This window comes from Perissodus microlepis, chromosome 18, assembly GCF_051167445.1.
Source record: "Perissodus microlepis isolate ML-2025 ecotype Zambia chromosome 18, ASM5116744v1, whole genome shotgun sequence".
Classification (NCBI taxonomy): Eukaryota; Metazoa; Chordata; class Actinopteri; order Cichliformes; family Cichlidae; genus Perissodus; species Perissodus microlepis.
Window position 1 is genome coordinate 29,182,235 of NC_140478.1, and position 25,998 is coordinate 29,208,232.

Consider the following 25,998-nt stretch of genomic DNA (forward strand, 5'->3'; position numbering starts at 1 on the left):
GGAAAGCAAAATTAAACATCTATATTGGTACATGGTAAATCCTCCGTGCTTCAAAAATCAGATTATATTCTGAGTATATTTAACTGTATTTAATTCAATTCATAGGACAAAATTACAGCAGTTGCCTCAGATAAATACTCTACAAAATACCACGAAAATGCAATAAAACAAGCCCGTGTGAGGAAGCATTTGGTGACAGTGGGAAGGAAAAACTCCCTTTTAACAGGAAGAAACCTTCATTCTGTAAATTTAGGATTTTTAGACTTTACAGACTGAGAAACTAGCTATGTGATAATGGTAATGCAGTGTTTGAGGTGCTATATGGCTCATTGTTCAACCTGAGTGGCTCAATATTTTGAAATATAATTACATTATATAATCATTGTGACATTACGTTTCTCCCAAAATGTACATCTCACATAATTTTGGAGCCTTAACATGATCTTTTTGACCAAAGCCATGTTTTGGGGGGGTGTTTCCTTCTTTGAGCCAAAAGTGACAATGTTTGAACAAGATGATGGACATGGGTAAAAATGAGGAAATCCAGCTTTCTGGATCTGACTAACAACAAAATCTTCAGTTCCACACACTTAACTCATTAGCTCATCTAAAATCCTGTACTTTCACAGATAAACTGTATGCTTCTGAGCTCGTTTACATTAAAAAAATGTTATAAAGCTCTGTTAGTCTCTTTACATGTAAAACATGGCAATGCATTACACATAATAAGAAAAAATGAACCATCAAGAGTCGAGTCATGTGATCCTGTCCTGACAGTATCTAGAGATTGAACCCCTTCACTGTGACAGAGTAGTCTACACAAAATGAGCTGAATCTCAAACAAGTCATGAGTCTATTCAATATTCATGCTTAGAAACAAGGCAGCAGCCTATTAAGGCGAGCTTCAAACGAAGCCGCTTATCTTTTTAATTAGGCCGCAGGTTGAGAGCGAACGATATTGCACTCTGAGCTGATGTATATGTAATGTGGAAAAGTATTGATTGTGAGGAGAAGTCGATGAGGGGACCCGTTCAAGGTTCTAGCTCCGTGAACTGTTCAATACAGGCGCTAATAAATAATATCAAAGGCAAAACCTGGCTAAAGGTGGACGAGATGAAATCTCTTTATAATGCAAAGCCCAGGGGGAGAAGAGAGGATAGGAGGGATGGCAGATATTTCTTTTCGCAGGCTGCCAGGACGACAGGATATTGCACAGAGTGTGCAGCTGAAGAAACAAATAACCCGTCTTTCATCAATAGCAGATTAAAACACAGACGGAAAAAGGGATAGAAAAACATTCCTAATTATATTTTCTGGAGTTGGTGTTTTTTCCTGACTGTTTTGACACAGCTAATATGCTTTTTCTTGAACTCCACCCCCTCTCTTCACACACACACGTGAAAAAAACAAAAAACAAAAACAAACCAGCATCATCACCCTCCACCTCGCCAGGTTATCTAGGTCTAATAGGCAATATAAGAAGCTATTTGCACTTCAAGGTGCTAATGCAACACTTTCCTCAATCTTATTACCATCAATGTGATTTTCTCACCTGTGTGTTGACAAGTACAATTACACAAAGTGTTTGGACACCAATATTGCCAACATCAAACAACCCCCTTCAAACCTGAGTTTCTAGGCAAGTTAGCACCCTGACCTTTGCCGGTCTATTACATTGTTGACTTTACTGCAGGAAGCTGCTTGTCACAAGTGTAATTTAAGAGATGCAAATCAGTCTGTTGTGCTCAGTAAAGCGTTGCTTTTTTCTAGCAGCAGTTTGTTTTTTTTGTTTTGTTTTTTTTAATTTTTACACTTTGGATATTAATCAGTTTTAAAGTGCTAAATGATGCAACATATTCAGTTATTTCACAAAACATGTCCTCATGTTTGGCAGGAAGGTAGATAGAATTACATCACTGTAAAACTATAGCTCACTTTCAATAAGTTAAATAACTCATTTAGACAGATTTTTTTTTAAGAAAAAGCTAAAATAAAGAAACAGATTTGGGCATTTACAAGTTTAAAAATACAGACACACGTGAATGACTATTTCAAGCAAACTGAATGTGTTGAATGCATATTTTTTCTTGCCTTCAACGTTTATGAGGTAACTTTTTATAACCACAATTAAAACCTACAAAGGTAACAAAAAGAGACTTCTATGGGATTTTAAAACAGTCATAAAACAGTTTGAATGATGACAGCACCAATATTTTTGCTTTATTTTGCATTGATTTTATGGCTTTGCCATTTCTTTGATATTAAATTATTATTACTATTTCATATTCATTTACGATTTGTTGTGTCTGAGCTTGTTCCCTTTTTATACTTTCTTCTCTTTTTCTCCAGTTCATAGATAATTCTTGTCAGTCTGACAAGCAAACATAACCCTTTTTAATTTGCCTGATATACTATGCACATTAACACGGCGTGAGCAAAGCAGTTAAGGTTACAACGCAAACATTGAGAGAGCATTGTCGTTGATTTTATGATGAATTAATAGTTATAGTGTAAAGTAGTGGAGAGGATAGAACGCTAGCTAGCTGGTGTGGCTCACTTTTCTACTAAGCAGCCAAAAGTTAAGTAAGCTAAACGAAGGTTAGCCAGAGTTGACTGCTCTGTCGCTTTCCTAATTTTTTTGCTAGCAGACAGAATTGACACTCTCTCTCTCTCTCACACACACACACACACACCACAAGAAGATTGTAGATTTATTTACCTGTGCATTTTCGAATGTTTGTGTTCCAGGTGTTGTATGTTTGTTTTTCTTACAAGAGTGGCAGTTGATGATATATTGTGGATTTCTATTTGTACTCTATACTTTTATTACGTCTTCCCCAATCCCCCCCACCCCCCTTTTATTGTCTGCTTGTCCTGTCTTAGACATTGTTACCCTGTATACCACATATAATGTAATAACTGAAATAACGCGAACAGAAATGAAGAAATATACACATAAACCCTAAACAAGAGGAGCCTATAGAGAATTTGTAGAGCTGAACTGGAAAAGGAAGATGTGTTTAGCACCACAGTGCAGATCATAACTCTGATTGCAAAAGCTGCCAGACAGGACAGGATCTGTGCAACCTCGCACTAAATCGTGTGCACAGGATTTTTTAATTTTCTTTGATGTTTTAAGTTTATCCCTCTACAGGCCAAATCCACTGAGTGATGTTATAGATGTAGGTAGATGTAGTCCCACGTCAGCTCATTCAGCTGTTATGCTGTATATTGCTCACCAATGAAACATGGCACTGTAAATGGCTGGAGTGGAGCGATGAATCATAGGTGCGGTTATTGTAAGATAAATAAATTGGTAAGTACCAAGTATTTGTTTATTATGTTTTATTTCTATTGAATTCAAGGTTGTAGGCACATTATGGGGACAGACAACAAAGCCTTCACAATGTTAAAAATCATAATTTAAAGAGCAGGGATGCTGTGCACCACATTCAGCTAGTGTCTTAAGTCTTAAAGAAATATTTCTTTCCTTCTAGAGTTTATCTTAGATAAACTAATGGAATACCTCTTCCTAGTATACAGACACAAAAGAGCCATTTGTTGTATGTTATAATTTAAGAACCTTGCAAAGCTTCTCACAAATAAAATACCAAATAGTAGTTTTTACTTGGATGTTAAAAATATGAAAGCCTAAGACCCCCTTTGTCTCAACAGACTGACACTCTTATCGATCTTATCAATTAAATGCCTAAAGTCACTCCGGATGGAAGTTCTCTGTTCTCTGCAGAAACTAGTCTTTGATCATATGACCACACACCCCAACACTCTCTAACGTCTCCACGGCACACGCTCAGCTGGAAAAATCTTGTCAGCAGCTGCAGTTTGAAGTCCCCTCAAATGCAAATTGAAAATTAAGGTGCACGTCCTTAATCTGCTGTTCTAATCCAGCTCCAAAAAGGAGGTAAAAAGAAAGAAAATAGAAAGGAAAAATCCACAGGAAGGGCCACATTAATTATACACAAAAAGAAAAACTACAAAAGAGGGCCTGGTCTTTGAAGATACTGAGCACTAAATGTCACCCACAGTCTTTGAAGCTCTCAACTGCCTTTGTCTCTCATTTCTCTTCTACATGAAACACGACGCGCAGAGAGACACTGCCAGCAACAGGAAGGGACACTTCAACTTGGGGGTGCACACCCTTTAATAAGAGAGATAAGAAATTATAAAAATACACAGTATACTCCCCTATCATGAAATAACTTCTTTTTAATCTGTGACCTGAAATTCAAATATAAAGTCTGCACAATCAGATGCTGACTAAATTCAAATAGATTCCAATTTATTTGTTTACATTTTTTGCTTTAATTTATTATTAAATTACGAGAATTTATCTGTCTCAAACTGCAGCAGGAATACATTGATAACTCAAATAAATCAAATCCTGCTTATAGAGGACTAATGTTATCTGAGGACGTCCAGAGATTTTAATATTTACAGACATTACTGAAGATTTTAATCCTATTAAATCTGCTCTTTTTGTTACTGTCAAAATGTTTTGTTCACTTCAGTGAGGTGAATGAAAATCTATTTTTTGTTGTTTTCCTCTTTCTATAAAAATATGCATATAGCAGAAGAGAAGCGTGTATGTAGAGTTACTGCACAGCGGTTTCAGAGTTGACCCACTGTGGGTCAATACATGTTCCCCGATACACACAGAAAAACGCAGCAGTGCTTTAACTCGTACTGGAACGTGGAATGCCTCACCGGCCAGATCTCAACAATCAGCACAATTTCAATACATGTACAAAGATTAGTATAACAAATCAGTATGTGATGTGATAGCCCAGAGAACGGTATCATGTCACAGTGAAGCTGACCTGCACTGCCCATCAAAAGTTTGGACACACCCTCTCATTTAATGGTTTTTCTTTACATTGTAGATTCTCACTGAGGGCATCAAAACTATGAATGAACACATACTGAATTAAATAAAACATGTTTTGTATTTTTGACTCTTCCAAATAGCCACACTTTCCTGTGATTACTGCTTTGCTCACTCTTGGCATTGTCTCGATAAGCTTCGTGAGGTCATCACCTGAAATGGTTTCCTAACAGTCTTCCCAGAGATGCTGAGCACTTGCTGGCCCCTTTGCATTCACTCTGCGGTCCATTTCGGTTGGGTTTAGGTCAGGTGACTGTGATGGCCAGGCCATCTGGCGCAGCACTCCATCACTCTATCACTCTCCTTCTTAGTCAAATAGCTGTTACACAGCCTGGAGGTGTGTTTGGGGTCATTGTCCTGTTGAAAAATGATCCAACTAAATGCAAACTGGATGGGATGGCATGTCACTGAAGGATGCTGTGGTAGCCATGCTGGTTCAGTGTGTCTTTAATTTTGAATAGATCCCCAACAGTGTCGCCATGAAAGCACCCCCACACCTTCACACCTCCTCCTCCATGCAAGTAGAGACCATCCGTTCACCTTTTCTGTGAAGACATGGCAGGTGGAACCAAGGATCTCAAATTTGGACTCATCAGACCAAAGCAGAGATTTTCACTGGTCAAGGCAAGAAAATACATATTCAATCCATTTCTTGGGTTTCTTGGCCCAAACAAATCTCTTCTGCTTGTTGCTTCTCCTCAGTAGTGGTTTCTTTGACCATAAAGGCCTGATTTACACAGTCTCTTCTGAACAGTTGATGTAGAGGAGTGTCTGCTACTGGATCTCTGTGTGGTGACTCGGATGAATTTATCCTCAGCAGCAGAGGTGACTCTTGGTCTTTCTTTCGTGGGGCGGTCCTCATGTGAGCTAGTTTCTTTGTAGCGTTTGATGGTTTTTGTGACTGCACTTGGAGACACATTCAGAGTTTTAAAAATTTTCAGACTGAGTGACCTTCAGTTCGTAACGTAATGATGGACGGTCGTTTCTCTTTACTTAGCTGATTGGTTCTTGCCATAATATGAATTCTAACAGATGTCAAATGGGGCTGTCAGCTGTGTACGAGCTTGACTTCTGCCCAACACAACTGATGGTCCCAACCTCATTAACAAGGCAAGAAATTCCACAAATGAACCCTGACAAGGCCCATCTGTGAAGTGAAAACCATTTCAGGTGACTACCTCATGAAGCTCATTGAGCGAAAACATAAGTATGGCTACTTTGAAGAATATAGAATTTAAGACAAAAAGAGTCAATGTTAATAATCATAAATACACCCTAGTAACAGTAACCAGTCTGCACCAAATTTACCTCAAGTCAAGGGGAACATCATTTCAAAAAATTACTTTAAGGTGTTTAAGAGAAATTGTGTTCACAAAAATGTGAAGCCTGTGCAGAGAACCTGAGAGCAAAACGCCTCCAGCAATAGCTGTCACCAGCCCAGAGCCCATTAATGCTAAAAGTGAGCCAGAGAAACCCATGAGGACTGGTACAAGTTCAGGACTGCCAGTGTGGTACACTGACCTGGTGTTTTATTTTTTAATGAACAACTATTGGAGTCTGCTGGTACTAAGGAAAACTTAGGATGTTGATATTTTTAATATATAAAATTGTGTTCTAAGAGTGATTACAAATCTTTTTATATTTAAGGACAATATTAAAGCCAAGCTTTGTTCTTTATTAGTTGCCTAAAACTAGCATGAATTTAGATAATACATAATCTAGAACAAGTGAGAACAAATAATAAGAACAAAAGAACTACAAACACAATTATTTAAACATTAAATAGTTACATTTATTTCATATACAGAGAGTTTGAGATCATTTCTGATGAGGCTTCAGTAAACAGATCAACTGAAGGGCCAGACGCATCTCTCAGGTCCAGTGTCATGTCTTAGATGGATTTTTTTGCTGTTTCTTAAGGACGTCACTTTTAGGTACTCTTCACCTGTTGAAGATACTGTTTTAGGTCTACAACTTCTTCTTTTGTCCTCCACTTGTTAGTTTCCTCATCTTTTCTAAGCAGACGGACCAACCCGAGACATGCCACATTTTCAAATAACAGCACAGCACTACATTTTTAACCCTGCTGGTATGAAAAAAAAAATAAGTCTGTTAATCTGTGTTATCTTCGGCATGTGTCCGCTAAAGAAATTGGCAGAAATTATTTGTTTCTGTCACAGGCAGCTAGTAAAAAAGTGTCTCCACAACACTAGTTTATCCCTCAAGTTAGGTGAAATTTTTATGTTTGATAGAGTCACAGATTAGAATTTAACCCTTTAAAGCCGGTCGGAGTGGGCACGCTCCGTTTTGCGTAACTATTTTTAAATCCCGGTAGCACTGCAACCACATAAGCTAGCGCAATAATTTTTTTTGCATATGAAACCAGAGGAGTTGTACTTACATCTTATGCCATTAGCTTGTCCTAGGTCCCGGTTTCCTTCCACATACAGCTTTGCAAAAACTGCATAAAAAGCACTTGCAGCAACAAAAACACAATATTCCAGAAACACACTTTGCCGATCCGATCAGCTGTTCGTAACACTTCCTACTTGGAATAGACGTCAGCGCGAACTATCGCATGTCTGCCATTACCTGCCCGAAACCGGAAGTGATGTAATTTTCGCAGAAAATGTTGTTTTTTTACATTCGGGGCCTTATAAGCCTATACTGTTTTGTTTTTTAAAGTCATGTTCGACTTCATGCTTCTCTGTTTAGTTTCTGGGATGCTTAGAACTCATATTGCACTGCCGGAAATAGTTTATTTTGATGCACATGCTGTTTTTTTGCAAATTTGCATTATAAAATTTATTTTCGTTTTTCCTGCAGTATATAAAAATTGGTGTATTTAAAAAATAAAACTATGAAGACACTCAAAATAAATTTCCTGTGGTGGGAAACTTTTGTGCAACTTTTTTGTATTTACAGTTTTGAGGGATAAGCCTCTTAAATTTCTCTAACTAGAAATATATGTTAAAAAAACAAAAACGATTTTCAATTTTTTTGTAGTTTATTGCACTTTTTTGCAATTTATATCATTACTATGCACTTAATGCATACATATTATTAAAATTTGGGCTATAATGGTTGTACTGATGTATAGCAACTTGAAATGCTCCCAAAAATGGCATTACAGCATGTAAAAATATAATATAAGCTCTGGCGGATTTGGTTCTATGGTAGGTCTTAAAGGGTTAATGGCTTAGCTAAGAAGCAGCAAAAAGGCCCATTCCTCTGAAAGTGGTCAGGTATGTATGAGAACTGGACTGAAAATATGAAAAAGCTGCCAATGTCCAAAGAAAACTCCAAAAGGTTTCCAGAAATCCGGGAGGGCGATTGCTCAAGACAACCTCAAAAAGCTTAAGACTTTTGCACAGTACTGTAACAAATCAATGACCATTACTGCAAGCATGCATATGGATATGTTTATGTAAAGCAGTGGATTAATACAGATTTGATGTTCCAGTGAGTATTTTCCTATTGGACCTTCCAAAAAACCTAAAAATATCAATATTTCAGTCAGTGCATCCATGACAAAGAAAGAACATTGTTGTGTTTCTAATAGTTTATGGATAACAACAAACATGGTAAAAGTAATATTAGATGCTGCATATTCACACAATACTATCTTCTGAAGACGATCACTGCATTGTTATTGTTGGTCTGTTCGATAGGATTTGTTGTATTGTATATTCTTAATAAAATGAAAATATGAAGACAGTCTATTTTTCTTTAAACAGTGAAAAACATCTCATGAGAAAACTTTCCTTCTATGGGATAAATAGGACACTGAGCATTACACGGTATGAGCTTAGTCCCAGAGGGATGAAGTAAAATAAAGAGAAGTGTGTAGACAACAACAGTCAATCAGAAACAAGGACACCACATTCCTGTTTCAGGTGGGGATCAAGTCAGCCTCATACATATCCCTCAGGGTTTCTGTTTGGTGCTGATTTTCTCTCTTCATAAAGTTTTCCATGTACATCTTAAAACCTGCGAGAATCCTATCTGGATAGACTTCAGGTCATCTTCATATACCTTCACATGATGAACACCCAGCCTCAGAGCATTGGTTCAGTCCCATTTACACCAAAGCAGTCTCCCAAAATCTGACTGAAACCAAAACATCTTTTTTAAACCTGCAAACTTGTGTCAGGTTTAAAAATAGAAAATAAGTAAACTCCAATGACACAGCAGAGGCCCTGACTTGCTCACCTCTACTAGGGAAGGTAAATTTCCATTCAGAGGATCCAGGGTTCTACGACATTCCTATCCCCAACCGGATGCAGCAGATGGCTGCCCCTCCCTGTGCCTGGTTCTGTGTGAGGTTTCTTCCTGACAAAAGGGAGTTTTTCCTTCCCACTGACACCAAGTCGTTGCTCATAGGGGATCTGATTGTTAAGGTTTTCTGTCAAATACTGTAGGGTCTTTATCTTAAAACAAACTGAGTTAAGATAATTGTTGTTGTGAACACTTTGTATCAAACTACCTGTCACCACAACTCGAAAACCCCCCCAAAAAAACCCACAATGGCAGGACAAACAACTAAATCAAGGTGGTTTACTTCCTTAAAAAAAAGCACGTTCCTTACAATATACAGCACACTGATCACAGAGTATTAAAAACACAAAAAAAATCCTAAACAAAAATGATAAAATCTATATAATCTTAGCAAGAAGTAAACAACTCAGCAGGTGTTGATGTACAGTATGTCATTGTGCATTAGCACCTATTATTTTAAGCTCCAATTCAAAAGGACCACCACAGAGCTCCCAGAGCAAAAGTATGTCTAGCTAAATAAGGCTTTGATACAAAATAAGAAAAAAAATGATAGCTAAAAATGATTCAATATGCAATATTTAAAAATACATTCTTAAGATCTATTTATTTAAAGGCAATCTGTAGTCGGTATTTGGGTGGACTGACCTTTTGAAAGATTTTTTTTTTTTTTTTTTTTAATTCCAGTGACTTTCTCCCAGCAGCTCACAGGGTAGAGCTGCAGAGATTAAATACTTCTAATGTTTTTGTATTGACAACAGAGCATTGGGATATGTACAGAAGTAAAATTATTTTAATTTACAGCGTGGAAAAGATGTGCAAACTAAAGTGAACCACTGACACATTTTGCTAACTATCAGCACTTTCCCTGCTTAGCTCTTAAAATATTGATCCAATTCTCTCTCTTCAAAGCACTGATTGTGATTCCAAATTCATCTCTAACCAGTCCTTAACAGGCATATCCATCCTCGTTCTACTTTCCAGTGCAGACAGAACCCTGCAGAGCCAAATCTTTGTTAGTAATTCGACTTTTTTTATTCTCTACTCTACAACCAGTTTCTCCTTATCCACCCTCTCCCTTTGTAGGTGAAAGAAATTATGGGGAAAAAGGAGACAGAAGAGAGGCAGACTAAAAAGAACAAGACTGAGAGAGAAACTAAGGGGTGGGGGGTGGGAGTTCGGGTACTTGAGTGCAGTTGTAATCAAGGCCTGTGCACTCAAGAGGGGCCAATCAATCCAACCGTCTGCCTCTACATCTCATCAGGCATCTTGAAGACGGCTAAAAATGAGTTCCTTGGTCCAGGCGGCCTCCTTGGGCCGCTGAGAGCGAGCGAGAGAGAGAGAGCTTCAGTAAGGAGTCCATAATAACTGCAGCAGAGGACAGAAAGGTCCTAAAAGTCTGAGCTGCAGTTAGAGTGCAAAGAAAAATGACTGACCCCCTGCTGATAGCAGTGTTTACTGCCACAGAATTTTTAGACAGCATAGTTTACTTTAAGGAAAATAGGTAAAATGCAGTCTGGGCAAAAAAGGAAATCTTGGAATAATGAGAAGATTTGGAAAGATTAATTATGTGGTCAGTAAAATGGCATACAAATGTTGTGTTTGACTGATTATTCCATTCATGTTCAGTTTCCTACAGTATGTCAAACCAAGTTGATTTAAATATTTTCATAATTTCCAATTTACTGTGTGTTTTCTACATATGACCTCTGTACAGCTGTTTTTACACATTATAATAAGAATGAAAATGTCTTCTTGCTTTGTGTTTCCCAGAATGTCCCTATCACGTTTACCCCTGGGGCAGAACATTCAAGCTACTGTCCTCTGACTTCAGTTGGGATGACACATCCAGTGTGCCTGCAACGACTCAAGGATCGGCAACTTTCGCCTAACGAATAAAAGATCACTGGTTCAATCCTGAGAGGAGACAAAAAGCCATTTTGAGTTGTGTTAAGAAGAGGATCTATGTAAAAACTCTGTCGAACATGCAGAACATGCTGTTGTGACCTCTTGTAAATAAAGCACTGGAAAGTAGTTTTGACTACATACAGGAGGAATGCTCAATAATCTTGAGTATTAGAACCACACTAACAGTACAATAGCAAAAATAGCATATGCTGTATGCCTGCATCTTCCACAGATGCAAATGAAATCATTTTAACGTTTCATTTTTTCACAGTTTGAATCACTGGTAAGGATATGTCAGCTATTAGCATATTAGCATAAAAATGGTGGGAAAAAAGCGATAAGAACTTAGAACAAAGCGACTGTCGCTGTCAACACTAAGAGAAAATTCCACTCTTCACTCTAACATTTCAAAAACCTGTAATTTTGCAAAATTGCAGGTACGCTACGTTGTACATTATGGCAGAAAGGAACTTTAAACTAAGACAAAAAACCAGTAGGATAAAGAGGTGATAATTAGGAGCAGTCATCAGACAGACACAGTCATTAAATCTGAGGATATTAAGAAAATTCTATCAGATGATTTTACTCCCATCCATTCAGGTTTAAAAAAAATGTATATTAAATTATTCAATCCTAGTGCTAACAAGTTTTTGGAAAGGTTCACCCTTGTTCTTCCGCTCAACTGGGATTACAGAGTTACTGGGCTATAAATTACAGGCTTTGCAGTAGCATTTAAATTAGGTAATAAATAAAATATGAACCCATGAAGCACGCTGATACTGTCCTGTCATTTTGGATGTAAAAGATAAGGGCTGTAATAGCCTTTTCACCTCTGAAAAAAAAGGTGTATATTTGATGTGTGTGTAGGTGGACTCTATATCTGCATCTGTTTCTGGTCTCAGACCTGTCACTGTTTTCCTGAAAAGCAGGGACACGCATGGCACCAATAACAAATTATCGTTCGAAAGTGTGAGAGCTGCAGCAGAGTTTAACACTCCCACATATCACGTACAAAAATGCCTCAGCACAGCCAACAGAAGCCCTCTCCTTCCACCACAGCTCTGTAGCTGAAGGGATGATGTAAAAGTGATGCAAGCACGAAGCCAGCTTCACTACAAGGTGGCCATCTGGGAGAGGTCTGCCAACCCCGCAGTCAACGTCAGGAGCCGAGGCCAACTCGCAGAGATCCTGCCAGCTGCGGGAGTGGGAGAGAAGGGTTGGAGGTGCCAGCAGGCCAGTGCCAGCACTGGGGAAATCAGGCCGGCTGCTTGGCTGAGTAGCTGGCAGGGTGGCTGCACGGTTGGCTCGGGGATCACGTTGCACCACTGTGCAAACTAGAGCTCGGCAAAACACCTGTGTCCTCCCTCCCCTCCTCTCTGCTCGACGGTAGGACTCACAGATGATTGCAAAGCTCCAGAGGACAGTGTACAGCTCTCTGCTCCCTCTGAAGTCGAACCAAAATAACCACAGGTGACTCTGGAACGGCAGGGGAGTGTGCAAGCTTTTTAAAGCTCGGATGAGGCATCTTGCAATTTCACAGAACGCCTACAGCTCTGTTGTGATGACAGGCGACGAGGCAAAATGCATGGCGCGGTATCACAGAAAATTGCATCACTAAACACCAGCACACACCTCACATTTTCCCTTTTTTTGATTTCCACCCCCTTTTTGCCAACAGGTGAGAGAAACTTCCACAATCGATTAGCCTTCGGCTTGTGATGAAAACTGATTAGCAGGTGAACTGCAATGAGGTTAACGGAAATAGATTTGCCTACTTCTGCAGGGCACAGAGAGACTGCTGGACAGATCCCAGTGCCCAAGCTGTTTCCAATGCAATCACGTTGCCAATCAATGGGAACAATTAAAGAAGTTCCACACAGTGATGGCGATGACATAAAATCAGTCACTACTGTTAACAATGACAATGCATATGTCAATTTTGACCGTAACACTTCCTCTCTGCAATCATGCATCATGTCAGAAACAAGCAGGTCATATCAGAGCAGTGAGAACAGATTGATTTACCACAATATTATAATCAAGACTGCAATTTATTGATTTACACAAAATCCACATAAGGTGGTTTGAATCGACAAAGAAAAAAGAAAACATTGAAGCCACGTCTTTTTAACAATCAATTTAAATACAAGACAAGTAGTCTACCTTGAGAGACAGTTGATGCGAAGGCAGCACAACAGAGTTGACAATTTCCAGGCATGCAATTTGCAGAGGAATGGTAATGGTGATGGTGATGATGATGACGACCTTTGAAAGGCAGTGTTGGAGAAGCACTCTGCAGCTCTAAGAGATAACTTTAAATTGTCCATAATCACAGGATCTGGGAGCGTATAAGCTGACAAAGTCACAGAAAGACATCTAGCAGTACAGCAACGCACAATTTGACCACATTACTTAGGCATAATTACAGATACATTTCCTCACTTTGTTATGACACACAAACACTTGCATGGAACTGGTGCTACGAGAGGGAAAAGGGAGTACTCGACTGCAGTCTGAGGTCTGAGGGCTTGGACATCAATAACAAGGCAAAGTGAGGTAGATGAAACACATTACTTTGACCTAAAGAGCTCAGTAATTACATTTGGCATTTTGACAAGTGTTTAGCTGCAGTGAAGGTCAGTCCTGTCAGCATACGAGATCTATGCTAATCCAGTCAGACGGAAGAAAACCAGGAGACAAAAAGTCGAAAGAAGGAAAGCTCCGACGCAAACGACGCCTTTGTGAAAGTAACATAAACCCTTCCTCCACCCAGTCATCAGGATCTGTTTTGAAGCTCTGTGACAGAAAGATATCAGCTGTCGGGATAAGTGTGAAGCTGCTTCCTCCTCTACAGCGGCCAGAACAATTTCCGCTTACTAAATAGCCACTTTATTATCATGGCGATACACCGTAGATTTAATTTGATAAAATATTAAATTTGCTGTACTGTTAATGTGATTAAGGCTTGATGTATAGAAAATACCCTTAACATCTGCGTCTGACTTTTATGTGGTTCTCGTGTGCTGCAATTAATACTGTTTGAAAAGGCTGGGAGAAGCAGGCAAATGTTCCAAGGTCCTGCATTATGACCAAATATCAAAGTAGTTTAAATATCCACTTCGGTGAAATGGGCCGCCATGCCTGCTACCGAGTACGCCGACTGAAAGAGCTGCACGCTGTTGCCCAGCACTTGAGAAACATTTATGGTGGAGTACAAAGTGTCCATGCTGGCACTTCTGATGTGAGTTCATCAGAACGAAATAAGTCTCGAAACAATGATTCAGAGCAGAATCAGGAACTATCAGATCACTTTTGATGCAGCTTTGGTAGACATGCATTGCACACTCTAAAATAAAACAAGCTTTTACTTTCTAGCTAGAGGACATCTGACATCTGAAGAAAAGATTGAGCATGTTTGCAAATAAAAACATTTTTGCCATCACATTTGAATGCATTGGTCAGGCTGTGAAGGGTTAATGTTGTGAAGGAACAAACAAACCAGGTTTCCTAGTGAAACTAAGCTGTTCAGTAACTAAAACTAAATGAAACTGAATGTAAAAAGAATGTAAAACAAAACTAATTTTAAAAAGTTTTAAGTAATTGGCCCAAACTTTAAGCAAGGTTCTCTATTTAACATACTTGTGTAATAAATTTCAGTTATATGTTATATATGGGAAAAATGTGCTTTACAAGAAATAATAATTATTTCACATAATGATCAATATTTTCTCCCATTTTTAACTCATAGTGACCTCTGTCAGGAAATTATTTACATGTCAACACACAAACCATCCTTCTGAGATAAAAGCAAAACACTGAGCAGCCACCTATTGTCTGCAGCTAACAAAGCAGGGTTCCTTTCACTCAAAAAAGGGGGAAAAGAGATGGAAGGAAGGCAGAAGAGTCTAAACCTGACCACTATCAACAGAAGCTGTCCTAACAGTGAACAATCACTGAGACTGCAAAGCTTTTCGGCATGTGTGAGTAACTATCTTCACACCAACAGGCATTATTAGCATGTAGGCAAAAACAACTGCTGGCAGAATAAAAAAAGAGAGTAGAAGTCAAGCGAACAGACGGTGAAGGATCAGGCTATCTCAGCTGCTCTCCTTCTGCTTTAAGTGCTAATTGAGCTGCCCGCTGTCCTGACCCTGACCCCCAGCCTATTCACAGGGTCCCGTTCTCACGACCGTGACGCACCGCTGCAAGTAGCCCCTGGGTCCTCCCGCCCACCCTCGGCCGGACAATGAGGGTCACCACCTCGCTGCCCACCATCTTGACATCCACCCCCACGTTTGACAATGGCCTCCGGTGGCCTCGGAGTCTTTCACAATGGATGGGCGCCCATGACAGAAGTGGTAACGTGGCTTCTTAAAATGCAACAACAGGTCTGGATAGCCTGACTGCACTAATCGGACCTTTTGGCACCCAGGGGCCGAGGTCAGAACCAATCCAGTGTAAGAAAAACAGGATCCAAGAGATTAGCTTTAAAAGATTTTTACATAATACAATTTAAGTTAAGTATGTTTTTTTTCCAATTACATCTACTTGAAAGCTCAACGCTAGATTCAAAATATTTTACAATTTTTATTTATTTTTTACATTTTATAGGCTTATATAGTCACTTGTAACACCTACTAATATCATCTCTTTTATTTATGTGTATTTATGTGTCAGGGGAACCATGTAGTTTGGCCACTGGGGCAAAAGCTAATTTTGGGGGATTTCCAGCAACCATAGTAGCCAAATTTTGTCACTTGTCACAAAAAAAATTAGAAGGTAACTCATTAAACGTCAGGCAAATGTCCAGTGGGTGTTAGTAAATGTTCTGTGAGTGGATTCTTTACCTGCGTGCAGAATAAATGCTGCTCAAGTGTGAACGGTTAATAGGCAGACTCACTACGGCAACCAAAAGTCCTGATGGACATGTCGACATGTCCATCTACTTACAGAGGCTAATGCATCAGTCACAAAACAGCAATCATATTACGATAATGCTTAAAAGAAAATTGCAGAATTTTGGTGCAGTGTTCTTTTTGTAAATATAAACTCTTACAACCCCAACAACACACCTTATTCTTATGCCATCTTCATATTTATGCTGTTTTCTTCGGTAAATGAATAATAGAACAGACAGTAAAACTTAAAAGAAGTGGATTTACACACCTGGCTATGCCTGAGTGGTTTTATTAATGAAGTGGAAATGAGAATGGAAAATTGCAACTCTAAAAGGAATAAATGATTTTTTTCCTCATGCAAAATGTTTAATTTATGTAGTTATGTAGCTGCCTATGCTTGAGAAAATATATATTTTTAAAATGTAATCATAAAAAAATGAGATTTTAAATGTTAAAATCTAAAATAATGAATGAAGTTAGTGTGATTAGCTTATCAGGTTTGAGTTGATGTGGTTGATTTTTATTTGATATTCTCACGTTTGATTCGATTTTTCAAACCTTTGAATATCTCCTCCGTCAGTTTTCAGCGTTCTCACGATTCAATTGTGGATATTCAAATTACCCAGAGCAGCACATGCACTCTACAGCCCACATTAAACGATGTGAATCCTCCTTTCACCATAATTTTTGTGTTTTAAACATCTTTCTGGCAAACAAATGAGGTCTTCGCACAGATTTGATCAAATAAAACGGAACGATTTTAAACACAGCTGCCATAAGCCTTCAACCTAAGAGATGGAAGTCCACTCTCTCCCCTCTGCTGCTGTGTGACTATAAACGATGATAAAACGACGTCATTACAATGGCCGTGTAAAGCTTAATGTTTCAGAAAAGCACTATAAGCCACGGCTAGGGGGGATAATGTACGCTTTGGGATGGATTGATATTCTAGTTGAATATGACAAACGACACTTTAAAGATGGCCCGCCCACATTATTGCACTTTAGCTGAGAGGACGCCGTATTTCATTTCAAGCACGTTCTGTCAAATGTTTGCATTAATAACAATCGAGTCTCATCCGTGACCCCGCAGAGCCACCGGGCGCGGCGGGCGGGAAATGAGAACGCCAACAATAGCACTTAAAAACAGGAGAGAAGCCGTTGCATAATCAGCGTGCGCGTCTGTGTATGGTTGGGGTAAAAAGAAACGCAAAAGCGTGTGCCCATGCAAGGAGGTGGGTTTGCAATTATCAAGCAGGATAAGAACTAAAAATAAAATACTCATTTAGGTTACTTTAACTTACTTTGGTCCGATTTCCTACTGTGGGTGATATTTGCATGTGTGTGAACTGGACCCAAGGAATATCAGGAATGTCCCCTCTCTCGCTCTGGACTGACAGCTTAGCTAATGGCAAACATTCCTTCTTTCTTTATTCCCCACTTCATCAACACCTTCGCCTCATTACTGTGAGTCACACACTGTAGCCTGCTGAACACACACACATGCACACACACCGTCACAATGTCTCTACCCCTGAATTGCACTGTGACAGAGAGTTCCTCTCCATGTGACAGAACAGCTTGAACCGAGTCGTTTTGAGTCACAGGATCTTGAAACAAAATCAGGTGGAACGTCCTTTGTGTGCTCTGGAAAGCAGAAGGTGGCAGACAACAAATTTCTGCTGACAACGAGTGACTTTGCACTCACAACGCTGCCCTCCTTTAAAATCTTGAATCCTAGTTGTGAAAACATTTACACACCTGATTTTGCTTGTTTCAATCTTCTCCACAATCAACAGAAATTACACCTATTATGATATTAGCAATAGTTACAACTGATAATTTTGCATTTATTACCCTTTTTCTAAACAGAGTTCTGTGTTAAACTGTGCAAATTAGGCAAAGATCAGACTCCACATCAAGCTTCCATATTCAATCCATCAATGCTATCCAACAAACCAGCCTGGTTTCACAGGGGAAAAAAGTCAAGTGACTATGACCTCTCAACTTTAGAATGCATAGAAATGATTTGTAATGTGTTCACATTATGTGCAGGCACCACAGAAACAAAATTCAATTAGAGCGTTTGTTGTCTTGGACACACAAATTGGCTGGTTCATACGAGTTAGCGGCACAAAAGACCAATAAAATTAGCAGTGGCGGGGGTGGAGCTGCTAAAAACAAAGAGTTGCACTCTGGAGACTGGGATATGAGTCTCCTGTTGGACCACTGAGGCAATCTTGTCAATATTTCAGTGATTATTAGAGTTATTCAAACACCTGAACCATTTCGTTCAGCTTAGACACTGAAACTAGCTGATGAAGGTTAGGAAAGAACATTTTGGGGCAGACTTACCTGAGCTGAAACACAGTGGTAAAAAGAAAAAACAGCACCATTTTCCACAGGCCACCTACTGTGATTGTTGTGTAAAATATGTGATGGTGTTGTCACCCCCACCTGAGATGGTACTCCTTATACTGGCGACAAAGACCTCGGAGGAGAAGCTTTTACCTTTAAGCGGTGACGGCATCTAACCCATTACTCATTTGAACCCATTATGTGCCACCTCCGTTTAGTGCATGTGAAGAGTTTGTGGCAATTTTTCGATTAAAAATAAAACACTGGTTCCTTCAGCATCGATTAATAAATGCTTCACGAAGGTAAATGTCTTTTTTTTTTTTTTTTATCGTGACCTGTGATTGCCGTTTTTTTTTATACAGAGATCCTGTAGAACCTTTGTTTTGCTACCCGAGTCCCTTTTCCACATGGAAAAATTCACTTTATACCAGTGTTCTTATTTGAAATGTTCTTAATTCTTATGATGTTGACTCTTTAACTAAAAGTAAATAATCTCTCTCTGTGTGAGTTCCAAAAAGTAAAATGTGATGTATGGTTGTAAGTGCGTCATTTTGAACATTTTAGAGGAGGTGACTCATGCATTATTCCTCCAACTTACTTGCAATCAGTCTAATGTGTGTGAGCATGTTCAGGGAAAGCTAAATGTGAGAGAAAGGTACAAAGGCAGCAGATGGTAATTTTAGCAGAGGCAAGTAGGGGCAAAATTAGGCTCCCTATTGTATTTTTATTTCTTTAATGAGATGCATTTCTTGAAAAAAAAAAAAAGTTTGTGGAGAAACATACCTGTTAGGAACAGCTAGAAACTGCAAACAAGTGGCACATTAACGAGCAAGTCAAAGGAAGTTTAAGCTTTACACAGAAATCTGCTTATGCATCTTCAGAATCTGAAGGCAAGAAAAAAAAAATAGTACTGGCTGATCTCCTGCTATGTACTGACTCATTAACTCTACTGCAGTTGTACCTTTTAGTTATTTATAGGATACTAATTGTCCATCTTATTATGTCCCATTTAACATTTAATTATGCAAACAGGGAAACCATCAGCTATCATCTGATGTGTTGATAGTTTTGTATGGCAGACTGCATGCATACTCCATAGCCTGCTACCAAGTTATAAATCATGCATAAGTCACTAGCCCTGGGTTCTTAGAACAACCTGGCATTAAACAAGTAGCGTACAGTTGGTATTTTAAGCTTTTTATCCAAAAACAGCAACAGGCTGTAGCCCTTTGATGCTTTATTACAGCAACATTTAGTATAACCATGTTAATCATGCTGGCTGGTTGGCTTTAAAGTTGTCCAAAAGCTGATTCTTCCTTGTGAGAAAACTTCTGATGTTTTTTCTTTGTGTGGCATTAATGAAATAACTCATTCTCCAAACACAACAAATATCTGGTGTCCCTGTCTTGTTTTGTTTTTTTCTAGCTTGTTTATTTAGGCACATATCCAACTCTTCGGATGGATTTCCATGATGGAGGCAAACATGGCTGCTTGAAGATTTGTAACAAAACAGAAAACCCAGCTGGCTTTCTTTCAAAATGGGCCAGTACCAAATACTTAGCCAAAGTGAACACAAAGGAATTGAATAACTTGCCACAAAGTGCCTGCGTGGATGTGGCAGAATACTCAGTAGGAAAAAGAAAAAAGAATTCTTGGAGGAGTCATAAGTTTTGAAAAATGTTCATCTGGGGCCTCAGGTGCAGCAGCAAGCCAATGATAATGGGTTGTCTTTTCCTCTGTCAGTATAAAGACAACATTACTCAGCCAAGGAGAACCTACCAGCCACGTTGGCCACATCTGCAGTGCTGACGTTCTGAGCGTTGGGACTCACTTTGAAGGTCACAGCCGGGCCCACCACCCTGTGAAAGACACACATACACACATTTAGAAGCTTTACAAAAGGCATCTTCTGAATCTATTTCCCTTGGCGGCTAGGTGTTGTTTTTCAGACACCCGCAGATAAGAAGTTTTGCTCATTAAAGCTCAGCCATACATGCACTTGAGAAAAAAAAATGCTTCAACCTGTGGCGATCCTTTAGGCTGCTGCAATCCCCATCACCACAGCGAGATAACCTCTTGAATCTCAATGTAATGCGCCCACCGGCATTTAAGCACGCAAGGAAATGAAGAAAGGAGAATCAGGATACTCTGATATGTGATTCTCAGAAGAGCAAACACATTTCCAGCTGCCTGGTTTATAATACATTTACATTTTGATTCAATATATGGTGACTGTGATGCACTTTGCCATGATAGATGTAAATTCAGGGGGACAGGAACTAAGAAGTAAAAACAAAGGCAAGAATATGAGCAGAAAAAGAAGCAAAAGACATATGTAGTCCTTTTTAGGGTGCTTTGGAAAGAGCTTTTTTACCCTGTTCATCCAACATTTATTCCAATAAAGCAGCTTAAATTGAAACACTGAGGGAGAGACGCAGAGAAGCTGGGTGGTCAGAGGCAAAGCGGAGTCTCCCAATGTGATTAACCTTTTGTTTTTCCTGCTGTAATTCAGACTAAAGGCCCAGCAGGAAGATATATTACGAAGTCCCCCACCAGGATGTATTGTGCGCCGCTAAAGGAAGTAACTGCTGCTGTAACAACACTGTTATAAAATATGGTGACATCATTAATGGAGCAGGTCCTATCCTAATGCTGCCGGGAAAAAAGGTGTTCAAAGTGGTTTCACATTGATGGATTTAAATTGTTTTCATTGGTGCTTTTGAGTGCATTTTGCAGACTGTGGGGTCGGCCTCTTCTATTATAATAATTAAACTAAAAGGATCAGCAAAATAATTAAGAGAAATGTGCAAAATAAAAGCAGATTCACCTTTTGTACAGAAGCCCACCGCACATAATGTGTCTTGACTCTGTACTCCTTTGTGCTTTGCACTTCTGTACAAAATGCACTGCATGCATAGACCTATTGAACCAATGTTCACATGCATTTACAAGCGAAATCAATGTAAAAAATATAAGATTTGTCTCCGAAAGAGTACAGTACAGCAAAGCTTTGTAATCACACCAATTTAGCCATAGTCTCTACACTCTAAAAACCTCAAAGTGTTTACTTTTCAAACCTTTGTAAAAGTTGGATGACGAGCCTTCATTTAACATTATCATGAAGTATTTAAAACTGTTATTGTGGGATTTTAATTGGGTTTCTTGAGCCCAGAGGCCAGAATATCAAAGAAAAACATGAAAAGCGCAGACTCATATTCACATGTTGTTTTACATGCAACAGTAATTCTACATTATTTTAACATGTAAGCTGCAACGACAACTAATTAGATGAAGTCGAATTAGTAATCCACGCATGTGATAGAAGTGTTCAATAAAAGATGTAAATTTACCTTTACTTTTCCACTACACGCTGCCGTGTTTTCACCATGTTACACATATTTGTACTTTCATGTTAACTTAGCAGCCAAAGACACAAAATATTACAAAACGAGTCAGTCTGTCCCAGGAACACCACACAACACAGCAGCTCATTTTTCCGACCATTATTTCTCCTCCGAGGTACAAGGCCGATATATTTGTCACATCTATGAAGTGATTCATCAGCCGGCACAGGCACACTCTCCGTGTGTGATGAAGAGGTAAAATCGCTCATGTTGAGTTGATCACATATCCATCTGTCGGCCTCTGCTACCCAGGGCAGCGCCAGCACAAAGACACCACATCGACTTTGAACCTTGTAAATAACCTTGTCACTCACCGGGCAAAAGAAGCGCACAGGAGGTGATTTTACATCTTCTATTGCTTCAATTTATCATTTTTCAAAAAAAAAAAACAACAACATGTATTAACGCAGCTTTTGACACATTGTTTCTGATGATCGCAATGCTAAAAGCTTTTGGCCTTACACCTCGTCTCTCAATCTGTAGAGCAACACACTTTAATATAAACTTGAATCTAACAAGCATCCAGCAGCAGCATCATGATAACTAATTGCAAAGGCGGAGGGAAGGCGGTGGGGGTGGATGCACTGCAGATATATCTGGTGTGCTAAACTGAAATCAAACACGCTCCCAGCTGAACAAAAGAGTGACAGGGACCCTGACTACATGACTGACAACTGAAGCAAACCCTGTCATACTGTAAGTGCTAAAACATCATTTTAGTCTTTGACTGAAGGAATAACAACACCTGAACGCGCCTGAAGACTGAACCTTAAGAAAATATGTACCTCACTGAAGAGAAACGTAACAAAGTGAGCCTGAAAAGCTAAAATCATATTTTTAAGGTCGGCAAATCTTGAAATAAATCAACAGAACAGTATAAAAACAAACAAATTTAGTGATTAAGAAATGTAAAAGCTTACACAGTACTTTACACACTGAAAGACTTTAATGCTCTAGATAACATTTAAAGCCATCATATCATTCAGATGAAAACAACAAACAGCACTATATATTTAAATGATGTGACCATATAAACTAGAAATAGCCAACAACAACAACAAGAAACTCTAAAAATAAAGTGCAATAGAAACATTTGTTGTTGTAGAAAGAAAGAAGTGCATTTCTGTTTAAAAAATAAAACCCTTATTGTGCAGGATATGATACTTCTCTGCAGTAGTCAGAGAAGTACACAGACTTTTTAGTCAGCTGTTTAAAATCTAAGAGTTATGAGCAGTCGCATTTGTCAGGATTCAGTTCAAAGAGGGAACCTAAATGCAGACCAGAGACTACAAAATAATAATAATAATAATAATAATAATAATAGGGGGGGGGGGGGGGGGGGGGAGAAAAAGAAACTAGCTAAGCACAAGAACACAGAGAACTTGAAAGGAACTGCAGCAGGTGACCTGACATAACACAGAGAGAATCAGGACTACTTTACATTATTACACAACTATTAAGGGCGAAAACCACAATGCCAGAAAACACAAAGAACTAAAATCATCCGCCGAAAAAAATATGAAGGAAAAGAAACTCAAACCTACAAATGTGTGGACCACATGCTTAAAAACACTTTGGAAATAGAGCTGGTGTTAACTTGTTGTTTTTACTGTCCATTTAGCCAGAACGCACAAATTTACAATCATGATCAGATGTGTCAGAGTCAAGTCAATATATATAACTATATAAACAGCTCCAGTTTCACCATCAAGAGTAATGACATTAATATAATCACTTTTTTTAAAGACAAGAAAAAAAAATTGCATACAGACCATAATACACACTGAAATGTATATGCATATCGAACATGAAGTGATAACGAGTTGGATTATTATAGCACAGAAAAAGGACTGTGGAAGGACTCTGCAGGACAGAAGCTGCAGATTAAAGTTTATATGGTGTGCGAGTTTTCTGTCAAGTGCCCAAGGGGTAAATAAGATAGAGGTATTTCATTTGAACCTTAATGTTCACAGTTGGAGGAAAAGAAAGTGTCGGCTTTTGAATGCATTCACTATTATTTGAGTTATTATTTCACTTTGCTTGCTTTGAGGGAGACACATCCTTTGTGATTTTGTTGATTTGTGCCAAACGCTGTGACAGTTCTTAGAAAGGTATGATATAAAATATGATACAAAACACTAAGTGTTCACACCTATGGCCTCAGTTTGTATCCAGTCTGTCATCATCATCATCATCATCCTCACATCCAGACAGTTCAGGCCCACTCTCTCCTCCTAGTGGCAGCTCTTAGATATGGACCTTCAGCTCAGACACAGACATTACATCACCCAGACCCTCATGTTTCAATAAAATAAATTATTTTTTTTAAAACCTCTAGTCTACACTCACTGATGGTTACACAAGAGCCATCATTATCCGGCAGCCAGCTACAGTCAAAGGCTCTGAGAAGCCACCCACATCAGCACTTCCCTCCCGCTCACCGCGTTGCCCTCAACCACTACCAGGCCAACGTGGCAGCTAAAAACATTTCCAAGGCCGTTTTGCTGAAAGTGCTCACTGTCAGTATTATCTAATCAGTATTGAATTGTTCCAAATGAAATGTAAGGGTGTGAGTCACTCTCCAGGTTTGTTTTGTGTCCTGGCACAGTGTGTAGGCTCACTTTTATGATTCATACGTTGCCAGTGTTGGAAGTTTTGCTGGAGGCTCGTCGAACCGCTGCTGATCTCTGGCTGCGGCCCCGAGAGGAAATTGTTAGAAAAGGGAAGTTTTGTTGTCTTTTCAGTGGCTGAGGTTTCACAGGTCGATGACTACTTTGTTCAGAGATACTTTTGTTGTTTTAATATACGAATCCAATTTCAAAGAAGTCAGGACACTATATACATAGATAAAAAGAGAATGCAATCATTTGCAAATCTCACAAACCTACATTTTATCCACAGCAGAACACAGGAAACACGCAAATGTTTAAGCTGAGAAAATTCTTTTTGAATTTGATTTCAGAAACTCATGTCAACAAAGTCAGGGCAGGGACATGTTTACAGCTGTGTTGCATCTGCTCATCTGGGACATGATGAGACCAGCTGCTGGACCTGTAGGAGAGCCCAGTTCTACTGGACTCTTCTCCTTCAAAGTCGTGCTGTTGTAATAGCTGCATTATGTGGTTTACCATCGTCTTGCTAAAATATGTAAGGCTTGTCGTATATATTGATCTAATTTCAAATGATCTTTCATTGATTTTGCCTTTCCAGATGTGCAAGGTGCTAATTCCATAGGCACTCATGAACCCACAATCTATCAGAGATGCAGGCCTTTGAATTGAGGGCTGATAACAAACCAGATGGTGCCTCTCCTCTTTAGTCCTGAGGATGGTGCTTTCCATGCTTTCCAAAAAGAACTATACATTTTGATTCATGTGTCCACAGAACAGTGATTTCTGAGTCTGTGCAATGAGTTCCATTAAAGAATCATCCTCGTCTTTAATGCAGTCCTACCCAACGGTCCAAAGAGTGGCATGGCTCCAATATTGATTTTTGGCTCTCTGCTTAGTGCACAGAGATTTCACCAAGATTCTGTGAATATTTAGATTATGTATCAGAAGATGATAAAATATTTAAAATCTTAACAATTTTATGTTGAGGAACGTTATTCTGAAAATATGTAGACATTTTTGTCAGATTACAGATACTCTGCCCTCCTTTACTTCAGAGGAACTCTGCCTCTCTAAGATGTTCTTTTTCAATCCAATTCAATTTTATTTATACAGCACCAAATCACAACAACAGTCGCCCCATATTGTAAGGTAGACCCTACAATAATGCATACAGAGAAAACCCCAACAATCATATGACCCCCTATGAGCAAGCACTTTGGCGACAGTGGGAAGGAAAAACTCCCTTTTAACAGGAAGAAACCTCTGGCAGAACCAGGCTGAGAGAGAAGGAAGACAGGATAAAATTTTATACCCAATCATACTACAGACATATTTCGAATTAACCTAATTAGTTGGAACATTTTCCTTCAGCTGTTTCATTGAGTACCACTTAATTTTCAAGCCTTTCCTCTGTACCAACTTTTTGAAACGTGTTGCTGCTGTCAAATTTAAACGGAGCAAAAGTTTTTCATGAAATAGTAAAACATCCAGCCTTTTCTGGAATTGGGGCTGTACTAAGCTGCTGATGCTGTGTAAGGTGTCTGCAGTGTCCCTGCACGGTAAATGGATGAAGTTTGCGCAGTGGATAGAGGTTATAGGTTATAGGCGTATGAGGGGCAGATACAGGACTCTGCAAAATAA

The 25,998-nt window shown here is 39.0% G+C and overlaps 1 protein-coding gene across 2 annotated transcripts in view; it reads right to left on the minus strand.

Moving 5' to 3' along the window:
* LOC146368110 (receptor-type tyrosine-protein phosphatase N2-like) overlaps window positions 1-25,998 on the minus strand; it is a 217,722-nt gene that overhangs the window by 122,417 nt on the left and 69,307 nt on the right. For both annotated transcript variants that reach the window (XM_084911857.1, XM_084911856.1), the window contains exon 11: window positions 20,121-20,200. In XM_084911857.1, the coding sequence (XP_084767983.1) occupies window positions 20,121-20,200 (80 nt within the window). The remainder of the gene's footprint in view (window positions 1-20,120; window positions 20,201-25,998) is intronic.